General features: G+C 35.5%; 1 protein-coding gene across 1 annotated transcript in view; it reads left to right on the top strand.

The window, feature by feature from the left end:
* Nucleotides 1-15,068, top strand: part of DNAH14 (dynein axonemal heavy chain 14) — a gene marked incomplete at both ends in the record, with an annotated part of 211,297 nt that overhangs the window by 174,689 nt on the left and 21,540 nt on the right. The window contains 8 exons of the mRNA XM_083377402.1: nucleotides 874-995; nucleotides 3,276-3,520; nucleotides 6,109-6,527; nucleotides 6,617-6,812; nucleotides 8,779-8,988; nucleotides 11,155-11,255; nucleotides 11,660-11,816; nucleotides 13,182-13,392. Of these exons, the coding sequence (XP_083233528.1) occupies nucleotides 874-995; nucleotides 3,276-3,520; nucleotides 6,109-6,527; nucleotides 6,617-6,812; nucleotides 8,779-8,988; nucleotides 11,155-11,255; nucleotides 11,660-11,816; nucleotides 13,182-13,392 (1,661 nt within the window). The remainder of the gene's footprint in view (nucleotides 1-873; nucleotides 996-3,275; nucleotides 3,521-6,108; nucleotides 6,528-6,616; nucleotides 6,813-8,778; nucleotides 8,989-11,154; nucleotides 11,256-11,659; nucleotides 11,817-13,181; nucleotides 13,393-15,068) is intronic.

Here is a 15,068-nt window from a genome sequence, read left to right as displayed (position 1 = left end):
AGACCCACATGGCCAATGTTTAACTCTGAGCAATTCCAAATCTGATAAATGCTTCATGTAATCCTTACAGCAGCCCTGAAAAGGTTCCTGTAACCCTCCTCTAAACAAATATAATTGGGTCCAATACATTCTAACTATTATTTATTGTGATGTAAGTTTAAGGTCCATTGACACTCTAGGTACAGAGGTTAAGACTGTCCCCCGTCTAGCCTCTAATTCTTTATTCCAGTCATCCATTACCATCTGCATATTAAATTGACTTACTGGCAACAAATATTTACAGGAACTAATAGCAGGGGTTTTTTTAGTTTTAAAAGATTTAACCAGTTGTTCTAGCAACCTGGGTGTCTCAGAAGCTAAAAATCCAATCCAAACAATGTTGTTAGCAAATGTTGTAACTGTAAACATTGTCGATTGTGTGTGTGTGTGTGTGTCTTAGCATAGCATATGTTAAAAATTCATCCTCATCATCTTATCAATTGGTCCAAAATCAATGTCCCCACTTTCATTCAATTTTTCCAAATTGCCATCTTTCTCCCAATTTTTAATGTTAGATTTTTTCATAAAGTCAATTTAGATGGGGAAAAGGATTTTAAAAAAATTAGATATTACATTCCATGGTTTTTTTAACTGATATAAATGTTTCCAGATATACTAGAAAACTATTATATTCATGCTTCTTAGAATGTGATTATAATGTTTTGTGCCTTGTTAAGCTATAGCAATATATTAGTATTCCTCGCTGGAAGTAATTCCTCATCAAGAAAAGAGCAAAATATAGAGCATCTTAATTACTATAGGAAGTGCTTTTTCAAAAAACAGGGATGTTATTTACTATATATGTAATATTGACTACAGTCTTATGTTTTTTAGGATTTTCCTGAAACTTTGGATTCAAATATAAAATCAATCTTAAGCAAAGAGATCTACAAAAAAGGAGGTCAAGAATTCATTAGAATAGGAGATTCTGAAATTCAGTACAATTCAGACTTTCGGTAAGTGCAGTATTGCTGAGTGTTGTTATTTGGAAATTGTCAAATGCTAGATTAAAATTATTTAAAAAACAATACCAAAATATATAAAAACATGTGCATCACAGAACACCGTAGTGAGATATGCACTATTAAATCCAGTGCAGTTCACAAGCAATAGAGCTACCAGAACTTTCTAGCACCTTGAATTCTAGGGAAAAAGGTGCCTCAGAGCACATGTGTATGCATGCATAGCATCAGTCAGTAATTCTTTATAACTAATGCATATTTTCCTGTAATTATGCATTTTATTATTATTTATGTGATTATGTTATAGAGGAAAACTACATGAATCTGGGAAAAGATGCAGTTATTTTAAGGGGTTAACAATAGGAACTGTATGAGCACTCCTGTACATTCCAAAGCACTTTTCCCTCCAGCTATCCTAATAGCTACCTCACTGGCCACTCATAGTTTATTTCTCTAATGAGATTCATCCTAGAACTACGTATCAGTTGATGAAGTTCATTAAATCATCCGAGCATACTCATCTAGAATATTTGGCCCTAGTGTTTGCCTTTCCCTTTTATATTGACTAATACAAAAATATAAAAGGGGCATTTTTCTTTACAATTAAACTGAAGGCAAGATGTATGTTTATCATATGTGTTTGTTCTTTTTGTCCTATAAAATTGACAGCTTAGAGGATTTTTAGACTGTCCAAAAAATAGCACGGTAGAAAAGAAACCTGCCCTTTCTTTGCATTTCACAATTCAGAGTTGTCAACTCTATTCTTCCAGACAATGGAGAAGAAGTTAGAGAAAGGATGTCATATGCTCAAAAGTATATGCTTTAATCCTGCCCTGTGTTATAACATGACATATGATTACTTACCGTAATTAGTGAATAATTTATCAGTGAAGGAGAATGATATGGAACTAGAAACTACGTAAATCCCACGAGGAGACTAAGACATACAAAATGTATAGAATGGAAAGAAGAAACCCAGTAGGAAAAGAGGTGAAACCACACGTTAAGTGCCTGAAAATGTACTATTCGGAACACAGTCTAATTATGCCATCCAAAAATATGCAAAATAATTGTTATGAGTTGCAGATGCAGTTTAAGATTTTTTACATTCTTTTTACCTTGTTAGAAGTTCCTGAAATACTATTATTATATGAATTTATATTAGAGATTATTCCTTATTGAGTCACTCCAACTCAATAATGAGAATTGGCAAGTTGAAGTGTCCTGTTGTTCTATTCAAAATTTTAAAAGGAAAAAGAAAAAATAATTTCCAATGAAAGGCCCTGAAAACATAACACAACTTTACAGATTTTTAAAATGCAGGTCAAGCAAGAGCCAAACAGACCTCTTCCATATGCCAGAAAACGGTCCTCTGAAAGTGGAAGGTGGAGCAATCTTCCAAAGATGCAAATCTTAACAATCAGACAGTGTTATACTGGTATTCCCTTATATTAGATAGCCAAGTTTTAAGTCACTGAATTCTTTATAGACTAGTATTTTAGATTAAATGCAAGTAAGAAAATAAGTGAAAATTTGGCTCTAGAAAAAAAATATTCAGGATATTATATAATAATAATAATAATAATAATAATAATAATAATAATAATAATAATAATAATAATAAGAATAAGAAGAAGAAGAAGAAGAAGAAGAAGAAGAAGAAGAAGAAGAAGAAGAAGAAGAAGAAGAAGAAGAAGAAGAAGAAGAAGAAGAAGAAGAAGTTGGAAGGGACCTTGGAGGTCAACTAGTCCAACCCCCTGCTAAGGCAGAAAACCCTATACCATTTCAGGCAAATGGCTGTCCAGTCTCTTCTTAAAAACTTCCAGTGTTGGAGCATTCACCACTTCTGGAGTCAGGTTGTTCCACTGGTTAATTGTTCTAACTGTCAGGAAGTTTCTCCTTAGTTCTAGGTTGCTTCTCTCCTTGACTAGTTTCCATCCGTTGCTTCTTGTCCTGCCTTCCAGCACTTTGGAGATTAGCTTGACTCCCTCTTCTATATCATATGATATTAAATGTTCTTTTTAATATAAACATTATAATATTGTAATATTTTGTGATGTATAATATTTTGTAATATTTTGTGATGTTACAAAAATCACAAATCACATAATATATAAAAAGTAATATTTATTTAGATCTGTGCAGAAGATTTTTCCCTAATGGATATGAGTTATAATTAAAGATAATTATAATTATAATTAAAGGTAATATTATTATAACATAGATTGGTGTGCTGTATGAAAAAAGTTTTATAAATATTTATGATTATTTCAGATTATACCTGACAACACAGAAATTCAATCCTCATTTTCTGCCAGCAACATGTAATATTGTTACATTAATAAACTTCACGTTAACATTCCATGGTTTGCAAAATCAGCTGTTATCTGCGGTTATAAATAAGAAAAAACCTGAGCTTGAAAAACAGTACTGCAAGTTGATGGAAAGCATATCAATTGATCTGGTAGCATTACATGAATACGAACAAAGATCTCTTCAACTTTTGCAAAAAACAAGTGGTAAATAAAACTTTGAAAACGTTATATATTTTATATCAATTTGCAGAGAGTGCAATATGTTATTAAATAGAATTCAAAGGCCAAAAACTTCATTTTTTGAAAATAATGTTTCATTAGGTAAAGGTAAAGGTTCCCCCGCACATGCGTGCTAGTAGTTTCCAACTCTAGGGCCCGGTGCTCATCTCCATTTCAAAGCCGAAGAGCCAGCGCTTGTACAAGGACGTCTCCGTGGTCATGTGGCCAGCATGACTAGACGCCAAAGGAGCACGGAACGCTGTTACCTTCCCACCGTAGGGGTCCCTATTTTTCTACTTGCATTTTTTACGTGCTTTCGAACTGCTAGGTTGGCAGAAGCTGGGATGATTAACAGGCGCTCACTCTGTTACGCGGCACTCGGGATTCGACCCGCCAAACTGCCGACCTTCTGATCGACAAGTTCAGCGTCCTAACCCACTGAGCCACCGCGTCCCCTGTTTCATTATATGTGTGCAAATGCTTATAATCTTCATTTGGATAGTAGCAGCATAAAATCTAATTCTTACCATCTCACATGTTACCTATTATTAACATAATTCTGCATCATTCTAATTATAGTTGAAAGACACCTTCTTACAGTAATTTTCATTGCAATATTATGATCATCCCCAAATGCCTTCCTATAACTCTCTATGCTTTCTGATATATAGATATATAGACAATAATCAATTAACAATGATAATTGGGGCCAGAATTTCCATTCCTACGCAATGCAGTTGTAAAGCATGATGACATATAACTATACCACTTAGGGATTGCAAACTTGAACACCTGATTGCCATCATCAAGCAAGGGTCAATGTAGTTGCTCTATCAGTGAGATGAGCAGCATAGAAATTGAATAAATACATAAATAACCAAAGGTCATTAAGCAAGGACTTCCTCACAATTTCCTGTAGCAAAATCAATCGGGAAGATGGAAGGCAGTTGCAAATCCCAGGGTCCAGGAATGTGCACAAGTGTCTGGCATTGCATGAGCATAGCATGTTTTGGGATGGCTACTGCAGGATGTGGGAGGATGCAAGAGGGGCACCTGAGGGGCTGGTGTGGCGTGAGCACATGTAATAGTATGTGGGAAAGACCTTGAGACACAGGGCAAAGAGTTGCTGCTTAGAGAACAATCAAATAAGGAAGGGCATAGCCCACAGTAGGGATAATTGTGTAAGTTCAGAAGGGACTCTCCCTAAGTTCTTGGACTTGCAAAACTGATGTCAGTCAGATAGACAAGAAAGAAAACATGACCAAGAGAACTAATTCTACTTTATTATAAGGTTGTATTAACACAATCATGGAAGTCTGAAAGTACAAATCTCCCACCATCTCCTTTATGGTGCGAGAAGATGGTGTGCATTTTATTTTTGAGCCATGGTGGTGCAGTGGTTAGAATGCAGTACTGCAGACTACTTCTGCTGACTCCGGCTGTGAGCAGTTTGGCAGTTCGAATCTCACCAGGCTCAAGGTTGACTCAGCTTTCCATCCTTCTGAGGTCGGTAAAATGAGGAGCCAGATTATTGGGGGCAATATGCTGACTCTGTAGACCTCTTAGAGAGGGCTGTAAAGTACTTGAAGCGGTATATAAGTCTAAGTGCTATTGCTATTATTTACCTTTATCCAGTAAAACTAATATAGGTAAAGGTAAAGGTTCCCCCGCACATGCATGCTAGTCATTTCCGACTCTAGGGGCCGGTGCTCATCTTCGTTTCAAAGCCGAAGAGCCAGCGCTTGTCCAAGGACGTCTCCGTGGTCATGTGGCTGGCATAACTAGACACCAAAGGTGCATGGAACGCTGTTACCTTCCCACCGGAGTGGTCCCTATTTTTCTACTTGCATTTTTACGTGCTTTCAAACTGCTAGGTTGGCAGAAGCTGGGACGAGTAACAGGCGCTCACTCTGTTCCGCGGCACTCGGGATTCAACCCGCCAAACTGCCGACCTTCTGATCGACAAGCTCAGTGTCCTAACCCACTGAGCCACTGCGTCCCTTAAAACTAATATACATATATAAAAATATACACACAGGATGAACTGGAATCTTGTATTTTAAAATATGCATTTCACAGGGATAGTTATCTTATACTTGAGGCTGTCCCTTTATATATCACACATATTACATCCCTCTTCCAAACATGAAATGAAACATGCAGTTCCAACACTGTTCATATTTTTCCTGGAACTCCAAATAATGCTTGTTTCTCATCCCAGTGTATTCCTCTGGCAACTTTTATTGATAAGAACCCCAACAACTGGCACCTCCATAAGTAAAAAATATTGTTTCTCTGGGACCAGGCAGCTACACTGTGAGCCCAGGGAAAGATGGTTTTAAGATAGGTCCAACAGCTGCAGGAAGGTTCCCTTTTTCCCCCAGCACCTTTTCAGATCCAAAGAGCTGCATAGTTCTAGTAATGTCATATAAAACTATCTTTTACTTATTTCATAACTTTGCTAACAAGCCCCCTTGTTATAGTGCTTTCTGGCTTGTAAAGTAAATAGTTAATTTAGAAAATTTAATTACTTAATTTATTCTATTCTGCAATTCAATTACACTCTTTTACAGGGCACCTTTTAGATGACCAGGACCTCATTGAAAATTTGCAGCAAACAAAAATTACCTCATCAGAGATTTTTCAGCGTGTAGCAGATTCAGCAGCAACAGAAGTCACCATAGAAGAAATGCGTAAAACCTATATTCCTATAGCAACTCGTGGTGCTGTGCTCTACTTCGTAATATCAGATCTTGTACACATCAACCATGTCTATCAGTTTTCACTGAATTGGTTTCATAAGATCTTTGTAAACTCTATAGATAATGTGAAGAAAAATGACGTTTCTCTCAGTGATTCTCTTTCAAGTAGAGAAATGAGTGAATATAAGGTACAAAGTGAAGAAACATCCACAGAATGTGAGACTGAGCTAGATTGCTTCAAAATACACATTAATGAGATAATTGAGACACTAACATATCATGTCTATGAGGTATTTAAACATTATAACACATAAATTATTTTCAGCTAATAGGATTTGTATATATACGCAAATATTAATGGTTGTATGTTTTTTTGCAGACAGTTTCTTCAGCTTTGTTCAATAAAGATAAGCTATGCTTTGCTTTCCTACTGTGCACAGCAATCATGAAAAATAATTGTGATGAAAATGTATTCACAAATAACCTTGGATTTATATCAGAGAATGAGTGGAATTTCTTCCTATACTCTAGCATGATAGCAAATATTAAGCAACCATCAACCTCTGACCTAACTGGTAAACCAGAAATATTTATATTTATAATGTGCTCTCAGGGATGGATTTCATCATCCTTTAGTAAATATGTAATATACATGTAAATTATAGCAAAAACTGGTCACAGAAGTAACCAACATTCTATTTTTTGCAAAATATTTCCATTGAGCTAAGCAATTACTTTTAGATTTTATAGGAAAAGATTCCTTTTCTCTTGACTCTTAACTGTTGTTTTCTTTCAGCTGCTTTATTATTTTATCATCTATTTTAACAGTGGAGATAACCAGAAGTACCTGCTATCTATTCACAAGTAAATTTTTGACTGCTTCTATATTAGAGTCAAAGCAAGCACCTGCAGGGTGCTAAAATTCATTTTTTTCCTATTTAAAAAATACCTGACAACTGCTGGGCACTTAATTGAAGTGTATCAAATGGATGGGTATCTAATTATTGCTTGAACACATTGATGAAGTGTAAAGGGAAAATGACTCTCTTGGTAAATTGTTCTGCTGTAGGATTGTTCCTATTTTTAGGAAGTTTTTTTTCTAATATTTTTCTAATATTCAACTGGAATCTATCTTCCAGTAACTTAAATTCCTAGTTCTTTGAAATCAGAGAAAAACTATCTTGATCTTTTTCTTTGTGACATCCTTTCTGGTGTTTAAGAGTGCTATCATATCCTATCTCAGTAATCTTTTCTAAGACTAAAGAAATACAGCTCTTAAGAGTCATTCTTCATAAGACTTAGTTTCTAATCTCGTTAACTTTGTTGCCTTTTTCTGAACTAATTCCAGTTTCTTTGACTCCTTCTTAAATTATGGTGCCAAGAACCACCTATAGTTCTGAAGTTCTTTTGATCCAATATAATAGACTGGAATAATTATGCCTCATAATTTTAATTCTTTGTAGGATTTTATAGGGATTGGTGTCTTGAATTCATGAGCAAAGTTTGCTGAACTTGTTCGCTTTTGGCCTAAGTAACAGTACGCAACACTGTCTGCTATTGTCACATCCCCTTTTCTGGGTTGCCCTGATACAATTCTGCATGAAGAGCACACTGCAAAGTATAAGTATAATACCTGTATATCTTTAAAAATAAAGTTTCACATATTGTTAAAACAATATATGATATTATTGAAGAAATTAGGAAAACTTTAAATCACCATAAATGTAGATGCATTTATGAGTTATTTTAACAAAGCAATCAAATGCATGTCTAGGTAGAACAAAATTCCTCTTTGTTCAATATGTAACTGATGTGCTAGAGGAGGGTTATGTCAGCCTTGTGTTAAATTTAGGGGGCATTATCCAAGTTGATTTTCCCTTTACATTTTCCCTTTACATTTTCCCTTTACACTTCATCAATGTGTTCAAGCAATAATTAGATACCCATCCATTTGATACACTTCAATTAAGTGCCCAGAGTTGTCAGGTATTTTTTAAATAGGAAAAAAATTGAATTTTAGCACCCAGCAGGTGCTTGTTTTGACTCTAATATAGAAGTGCCAAAGAAATATCCATTCACAGCTAACTGATTGTGTCCTCGTGGTGATCAAACCAAGTTTAGATGCTACCACAGGATACAGCTTTATTCCACAGGATGGCTGAGATGAGGAAAGGAAAGGAAAAGCTGGGTGTCTTGAATGTGCTAGGTCTAAAGAGAAATTCTCTTTTAAATATCTTCTGTATAAAGTCCCCTTTAGGGAAGTTCTGAAACTGAAAACAGTTTCTGCATATATATTACTTTTAGCCACAACCTCTAGGATCATGATTGGCCAATGGACTACCTCTCAGATTGGCTTTTCAATCCACTAGTCAAGATGGGATTGTTAAAGATAAAATGTATTGTAAAACTTTTCAATAAAAAAAAGATGGTCAAGACGGACATATCACGGCCAAAATTAATAATTTGGTTATATTTATCTATTGAATGAAAATCAAAATACCAATATCTGTCCTAATTAAATGTTTCATATTATTTTATTAGGCTCATGTGTATTTAACAAAACTGCTCCATTCCACTGGATAAGTGAAATGATGTGGAAAGAATGTCAGTACATGAGTACTCAAATACCAGCATTCAGCCTATTGTGCAGTTCTCTATCAACATATCCTCAACAGTGGAAAGATTTTCTAGATAGTGAGAACGTGTATAATTTGATTAGTACATGTTATAGACCATTATCACCAAAGCAAGGTAATGCTAAAATATACTGATTTTCCTGGGCTAACACAATCTCAAGAAAATGCCAGTTTGAAGTATATGTACATCCCCTATCTCTACTTCCCAAACCACCTGGAGGAGGATTTGTGCTAATTGTTTTTTCTAACTAGATGTTAGAAATAAATCAATTAAATCATGTATCTAAATGTAGATGAGAAATGTATATCTGTGCAAAAGTCAGAAAGTTGTATGCCTTGTACATTTTATGTACTTTATGTAACTATATTTTATTTATTTGGGAAATTTATATTGCTGTCTACTCAAAGTGGCTTACAGGAAATAAAAACACAATATTTAAAAAATTAAAATAATAAAATAAATTAAAATAATAAAAAATAATAATAACTCACCACCACACACTCATACCAGCCATTTAATGGGCTCCATTGCACTCTGGGTTCCCCAGGCCCGCTGGCAGCAACACATCTTCAGGGCCTTCTGAAAGAGTGTCAGAGTGGGGTCCAGTCTAATTTCCAGAGGGATGATGTTCCAGAGGAAGGGAGCCACCATGGAGAAGGCCTTTCTTCTGGCCCCACCAGATGTATCTCCTTAGGGTATGGGACCCGCAACATTCCTTGCCTCCTCACTCTAGTGGGTCCAATGGATGTGACCAGCAAGAGCCTTGGAGGAGCAGTGGGCTAATGCCTCCTTAAGTAACACCAGCTGCCTGCAATTAGTGCAGGTTCGAGTCCCACCAGGCTCAAGGTTGACTCAGCCTTCCATCCTTCCGAGGTAGGTAAAATGAGGACCCAGATTGTTGGGGGCAATAAGCTGATTTTGTAAAAATGCCACTTGGGGGGGGGCGAAAGCCCAAATAAGCAGGCATATACATAGAATGAAGGCTATTGCTAAGCACATTGATTTGTGCTTCTTAGATTGTAAGCCGCCCTGAGTCTTCAGAGAAGGGCGGGATATAAATGGGATTAAAAAAAAGACGGTCCCTCAAATAACCTGGTCCCAAGCCATGAAGGGTTTTAGAGGTGGCAACCAGCACCTTGAATTGCACCCAGAAGCAAATCAGCAACCAATGCAGCTCCCACAGGATAGGTGACACATGTGCATACCAAATTCTGCACAAACCCACTTTAAAATGTTGGTCAATATTAGTCATATTGTCTGATCCTTTGAAGAGAAGAGATTAGTTGAATTGCTTCCCACATAAAATAAATCACATTCTCCATAGAATATGTATATTAATGTGAAACAATGATTTGGTGATCAATGAGTAGGAGGATACCAATTAAATGTAAAACTTTATTCAACAACAATTGTTTGATTTGTTCTGCAGGATCTCATACTAAAATGAGATTATTACAGAACTTATAAACATATATAATAAACATTCCTCATTATATGCTTTTTCTTGATATATTTTTGCACATGCTGAGGCCTTTTTGTTCCTTATATGGCCTTTTAAAACACTGATTGCTCACTTCTCTAACCTAGAACATCTTGGCTTGCATACTAATGTATTATTTGTTTTCTTGTGCATGACCTTTAGAAATAACCAGACAACCATGCCTCATTGGATCATCATTTAAGAGATATTTCCTTACATAAATAAATAAATAGAATGACCAAGATGAGCAAATAATTAAGCAGTGGAAACAAATGAGTTCATTCCTTCTTTCTTTTCCTTCCTTCCCCATTCCCTCCTCCCCTTTCCCTTCCCAGCAGGCAGCTAATGGGCTACTGTTGGGTGGAGGAGCAAGGGATTATAAGATTGGCTGGAAAACTGTCACAGAACATGGAAAACAAAGATCATGTGCAGCAGCCAAGTAGAGCAACAACAGCCATTAGTAATAAAGCAGCTATAACTTTCCCAGATTTAATTGTTTCATGAATCTGGGTTCCATATTTCTGACACATTCTAATCTATAAGTTAGTCCATTTGAGGTACCTTGATTCAAAAATTGTTTCCTATGAAGTACAATTTTGCTCAGTTAAAAGTCATGAGAATTTTAGTAAAGGGCATCTTGTTTGATACCACAATACACTTGGAAAGTTTAATTACTTTATATTAAACAAAGTTTATAATACTAGAAAAAGTACCAATTTGTTACAATGTTTATACAGTATAATTGTTAAATATTTCAACATTTCAGTAATTATTCAAAAATTACTTTAATCTGTTAACAGACTCAGAATCACAGCTAGCAAGAGAAAGTGAAGATGATGAGGAGAGTATACCTATAATTTTTCCTTGGGAGAAGCTTTCTCCATTTGAAAGACTTATCCTGGCAAGTAATGAAAATATTACTGGTTTAAACTATTTTTGGCATCTAAAAGGGCCGTGCTTCTAGCTGATTTGAAAGATATCTGACAGTTAATGATATTGGAATACAAATTCAGAAACTGTATTGTATTGGGGTGGCCAAACATTTTTGCTTGGGACTAGACTATCATCTCTTGCTGTTTCTGAGAACTATGAGGGCATGATTTTGACATTTCAAGTGTGGGAAAGGATGATTTTTTCAGATCTTTTGTTAGTTGTTCTCATGATTGAAAAGAGGGATAAGGGAGGGGCAAAAATTATGTATTTGTGTTTCTCCACTAAGCAAGACCCAGAACTAAACATCACAACACTTGGTAAAATCTGATTTTGTAAAACAAGATGTTATCATTATCACTTTTATTTTGCTAGATAAAAGTTCTACGTGCAGAAATGTTGAACCGTGCAGTACAAATATTTGTAACTGAAAAATTAGGAGCTAGGTATCTTCAGAATGGAGGAATTAATTTAAAAGGAATGTATGAAGAATCTGATTCTACAACTCCACTAATTCTCATCCATACTCATGGTGAGCGTTTTATAGAGTATACATGCATCTCTGTGTACAGAATATGTGTATATTTGTATTTGTTTATACATTATTTTTATATTTACTGTATCAATGCAAACAATACACTGATCATCTAAGACTACATATTACTGACAAGATTAGCACATCTTGATTGCTTCCACTCATCTTATCCAATCCAGCAGGAGAGACATGCTGTGGGTAGTGCCCACCTTTGTATAATATCATCCCTCCAGAGTTTAGGTTAGGTCTCAATTGTATATTACCGGTACTTTAAAATTCTCTAAATCAATGCAGGCAGTCCTTGACTTTCGACCACAATTTCACCCCAAATTTTTATTGTTAAGTGAGACATTTGTTAAGTGAGTTTTGACCCATTTTACGACCTTTTTTGCCTCAGTTGTTAATGAATCATTGCAGCTGATGTTAGTAAGCTGGTTGTTAAGTGAATCTGGCTTCCCCATTGCTTTGCTTGTCAGAAGGTCTCAAAAGTTGATCACATGACACACACCCCATGGGACACTGCAACTGTCATAAATATGAACCAGTTTGCCAAGCATCTGAATTTTGACCACATGACCATGGGGATGCTGCAAAGGTCATAACTGTGAAAAATGGTCACAAGTCACTTTTTTCAGTGCCATTTTAACTTTGAACGGTCACTAAATGAACTGTTGTAAGTCGAGGACTACCTGTATGCATATTTGAATCTAGAATTTTCCACCATTATCCACTAAATATAAAACATCCCTTCATTTTTTTTCATATTTCCAATATAAATTTGAAGTACCTTTATAGTTTCTAGACAACTTCTCTGGTGACATTTATTTGTATTGCTGCCTACCATCTCACAGTGACTCAAGGCCACTTACAAGAAATAAAAGCACAATATAAAAGAAAAATAATAAAATAATAACTTCCCACCTCAAGTAACAAGCTTGTATAGCTTCTTACTTAGTCTTTTCTATAATACACTGGGGGAAAAAGTAGGATGGTTTCCTAACCTGCAGCTGTAAATGTCATAGTGGTCATCTTACATTCACCCCCTCCCTCATTCCTGTGCAAAAGCTCTTTTCAAAATCATTTAATCAAGAGATCGTTACAGCATTGCAGGGGTGTAGTGTAATGGAAAAAAATATGGCATGTGTTGACACTTTTTTTCATAAAATTATGAAAGTGCAGGAACCCCTTTTTCCTTCCACAAAGTTTTCTTCCAACATAAAATACTATATTATATGTTTTCTCATTCTGTTACAACAGATATATGTATCGTTTCATTGACACCATATGTCAGAATAATGTTGTTTTAAGTAAATGCATTTTTACATGAAATAATAAAATGATATTATTTTATATATTGTATAGGGATAGACATTACAGCAGTTGTCTTACGCTTTGCTCAAGAAATAAAAAAAAGTACACAAAATGTGCAAATTCTATCTCTGGGACGTGGCCAAGGCAGCAAAGCAGAGGAATTGATATATAAAGCGCAAATACTAGGTGAACAGTGGCCATTCCTTCAGAATTGTCATCTTGCAACTTCATTTATGCCGAGATTGTGCAAAATTGTTGATTCGTAAGCACTTTTTACATTTATTTGTATATGTGATTTATTCTCTGATGGTAAGGAACCAAAGCAGGCTAATTTTAATACTATTCGGTTCTTCTGAGTCTCTGAGCTTGTTTTTTCCTGGAGATGTTTCCGTATCAGACTAAGTAACATCATAGTTATGTGAAAGAGTGGAATTTGCTGACTGTTTATATATATAGTAACTTGCACTATTAGTCTTAGCGGGAATGTGACTTCCCATTTGAAACTGTGATTGAGCCTGTCCTTGTGTTGCTAAAACCTGTTGCTGCACAAGAGATCTTTATCTGAATGTGACAGTGGCAACCTGCATCTTTCTCAGTCACATATTCACTTGTTGGCCATTTTGTTTCCAATTTAAGGAAAGGATTGTGGTAGATAAACAAAAAGAGGATGATTCAAGAGTGGCTGACAATAAGAGCAATCTCATTTTTTAGACATTTATGTTTAACATCTTTCTGGGATACTATATTCTGCCAGAAATTGCCTCATTCGAATGTCCTCTAAATTCCATCAGCATTCATTCTGATACTTTAAAGTGACCAATATAGCAATAATTTTGCTGCTGGGACCATAGACACCAACATTACTGCTGATAACCATAATAACCTTATAGATTCTCCAGACAGTTTTATTACCTTACCATATGATTATGTTAAGAAAACTAATGCTATTTGCTTTTTAAGAATTAGCCCTAAAAGACTAGGTTTTAATGTTAAACAACTGATTTTGAAATCCATCTGTACTGACTTGAAGATAAGTAGCAGAGACATGTGCATTTGTACATTTGTAAAAAAAAAATAATCAATTTTTCTGTCAGCTGCAACATGAAAATTTCACCAGTGGTGGGATTCAGCCGGTTTGCACTACTTCGGCAGAACTGGTAGCTAATTTTTTGTTGCCCAGGACTTCCGGAAACAGTATCCACACAGAGAACTGGTTGTTCACATATTTGAATCCTACCACTGAATTTCACTTTGCAGATTTTAAGTAAATTATTTGAGAAATTTGCTTATCTGTTTAGGGACAATTGTGAAAATGTACAAGATGTCTTTTTCTTTTTAAAAAACAAAAATCTCCTGTGTCCTTGTAAACTCTGGAAATGCCACCCCTAGCTTGCAGCATTTTCCAAAATGAGCATGTAGGAGGAAGGCCGTTTTAGTCTATGCTAGAAAACTCATGACCCTGGTAGTAGCTTTTCTAATTAACCCATTTTATTAAAGACTTAAGCTTTCATGTACAATTCTTTAGATGTGTACAGTAGCTACACTGATGTAGGATTTAAATGGGGGTGGAACAGGTGGGAAAGGAAGGGAGGGGAAGACATAACTGATGCAGGTCTAAATCGATTATCCTGCTAGATTGAAATGCTCTGATACTACTTTATCTTTATTTTAAGTTCTGATGTTGAAGTTGTGTCAATTAATACTTTTGAGCAACGTTTGTCATACATAAAATCCAAAGTGGCCTTGCTGGTAAATGGTGACATGCATCACCTCAGAGAAAGAGCATGTGAAGGGACCTCTAATCTAGTGTGTGTGTTTGTTGGGTTCTGTGATGATATTGTTTATATATATAAGGCGGCAAAATAAACATCTGGTTCCATATTACTTGTTGCATATGCCCTTCAGGATTCTAGGTAGGATAAATGGGAAATGTTTCTC

The sequence above is a fragment of the Vipera ursinii genome (genome assembly GCF_947247035.1).
Source record: "Vipera ursinii genome assembly, chromosome: 1".
In the NCBI taxonomy this organism is placed as follows: domain Eukaryota; kingdom Metazoa; phylum Chordata; class Lepidosauria; order Squamata; family Viperidae; genus Vipera; species Vipera ursinii.
The sequence above is the reverse complement of the archived record's forward strand: the minus strand, read 5'-3'. Positions and strand labels throughout refer to the sequence as shown.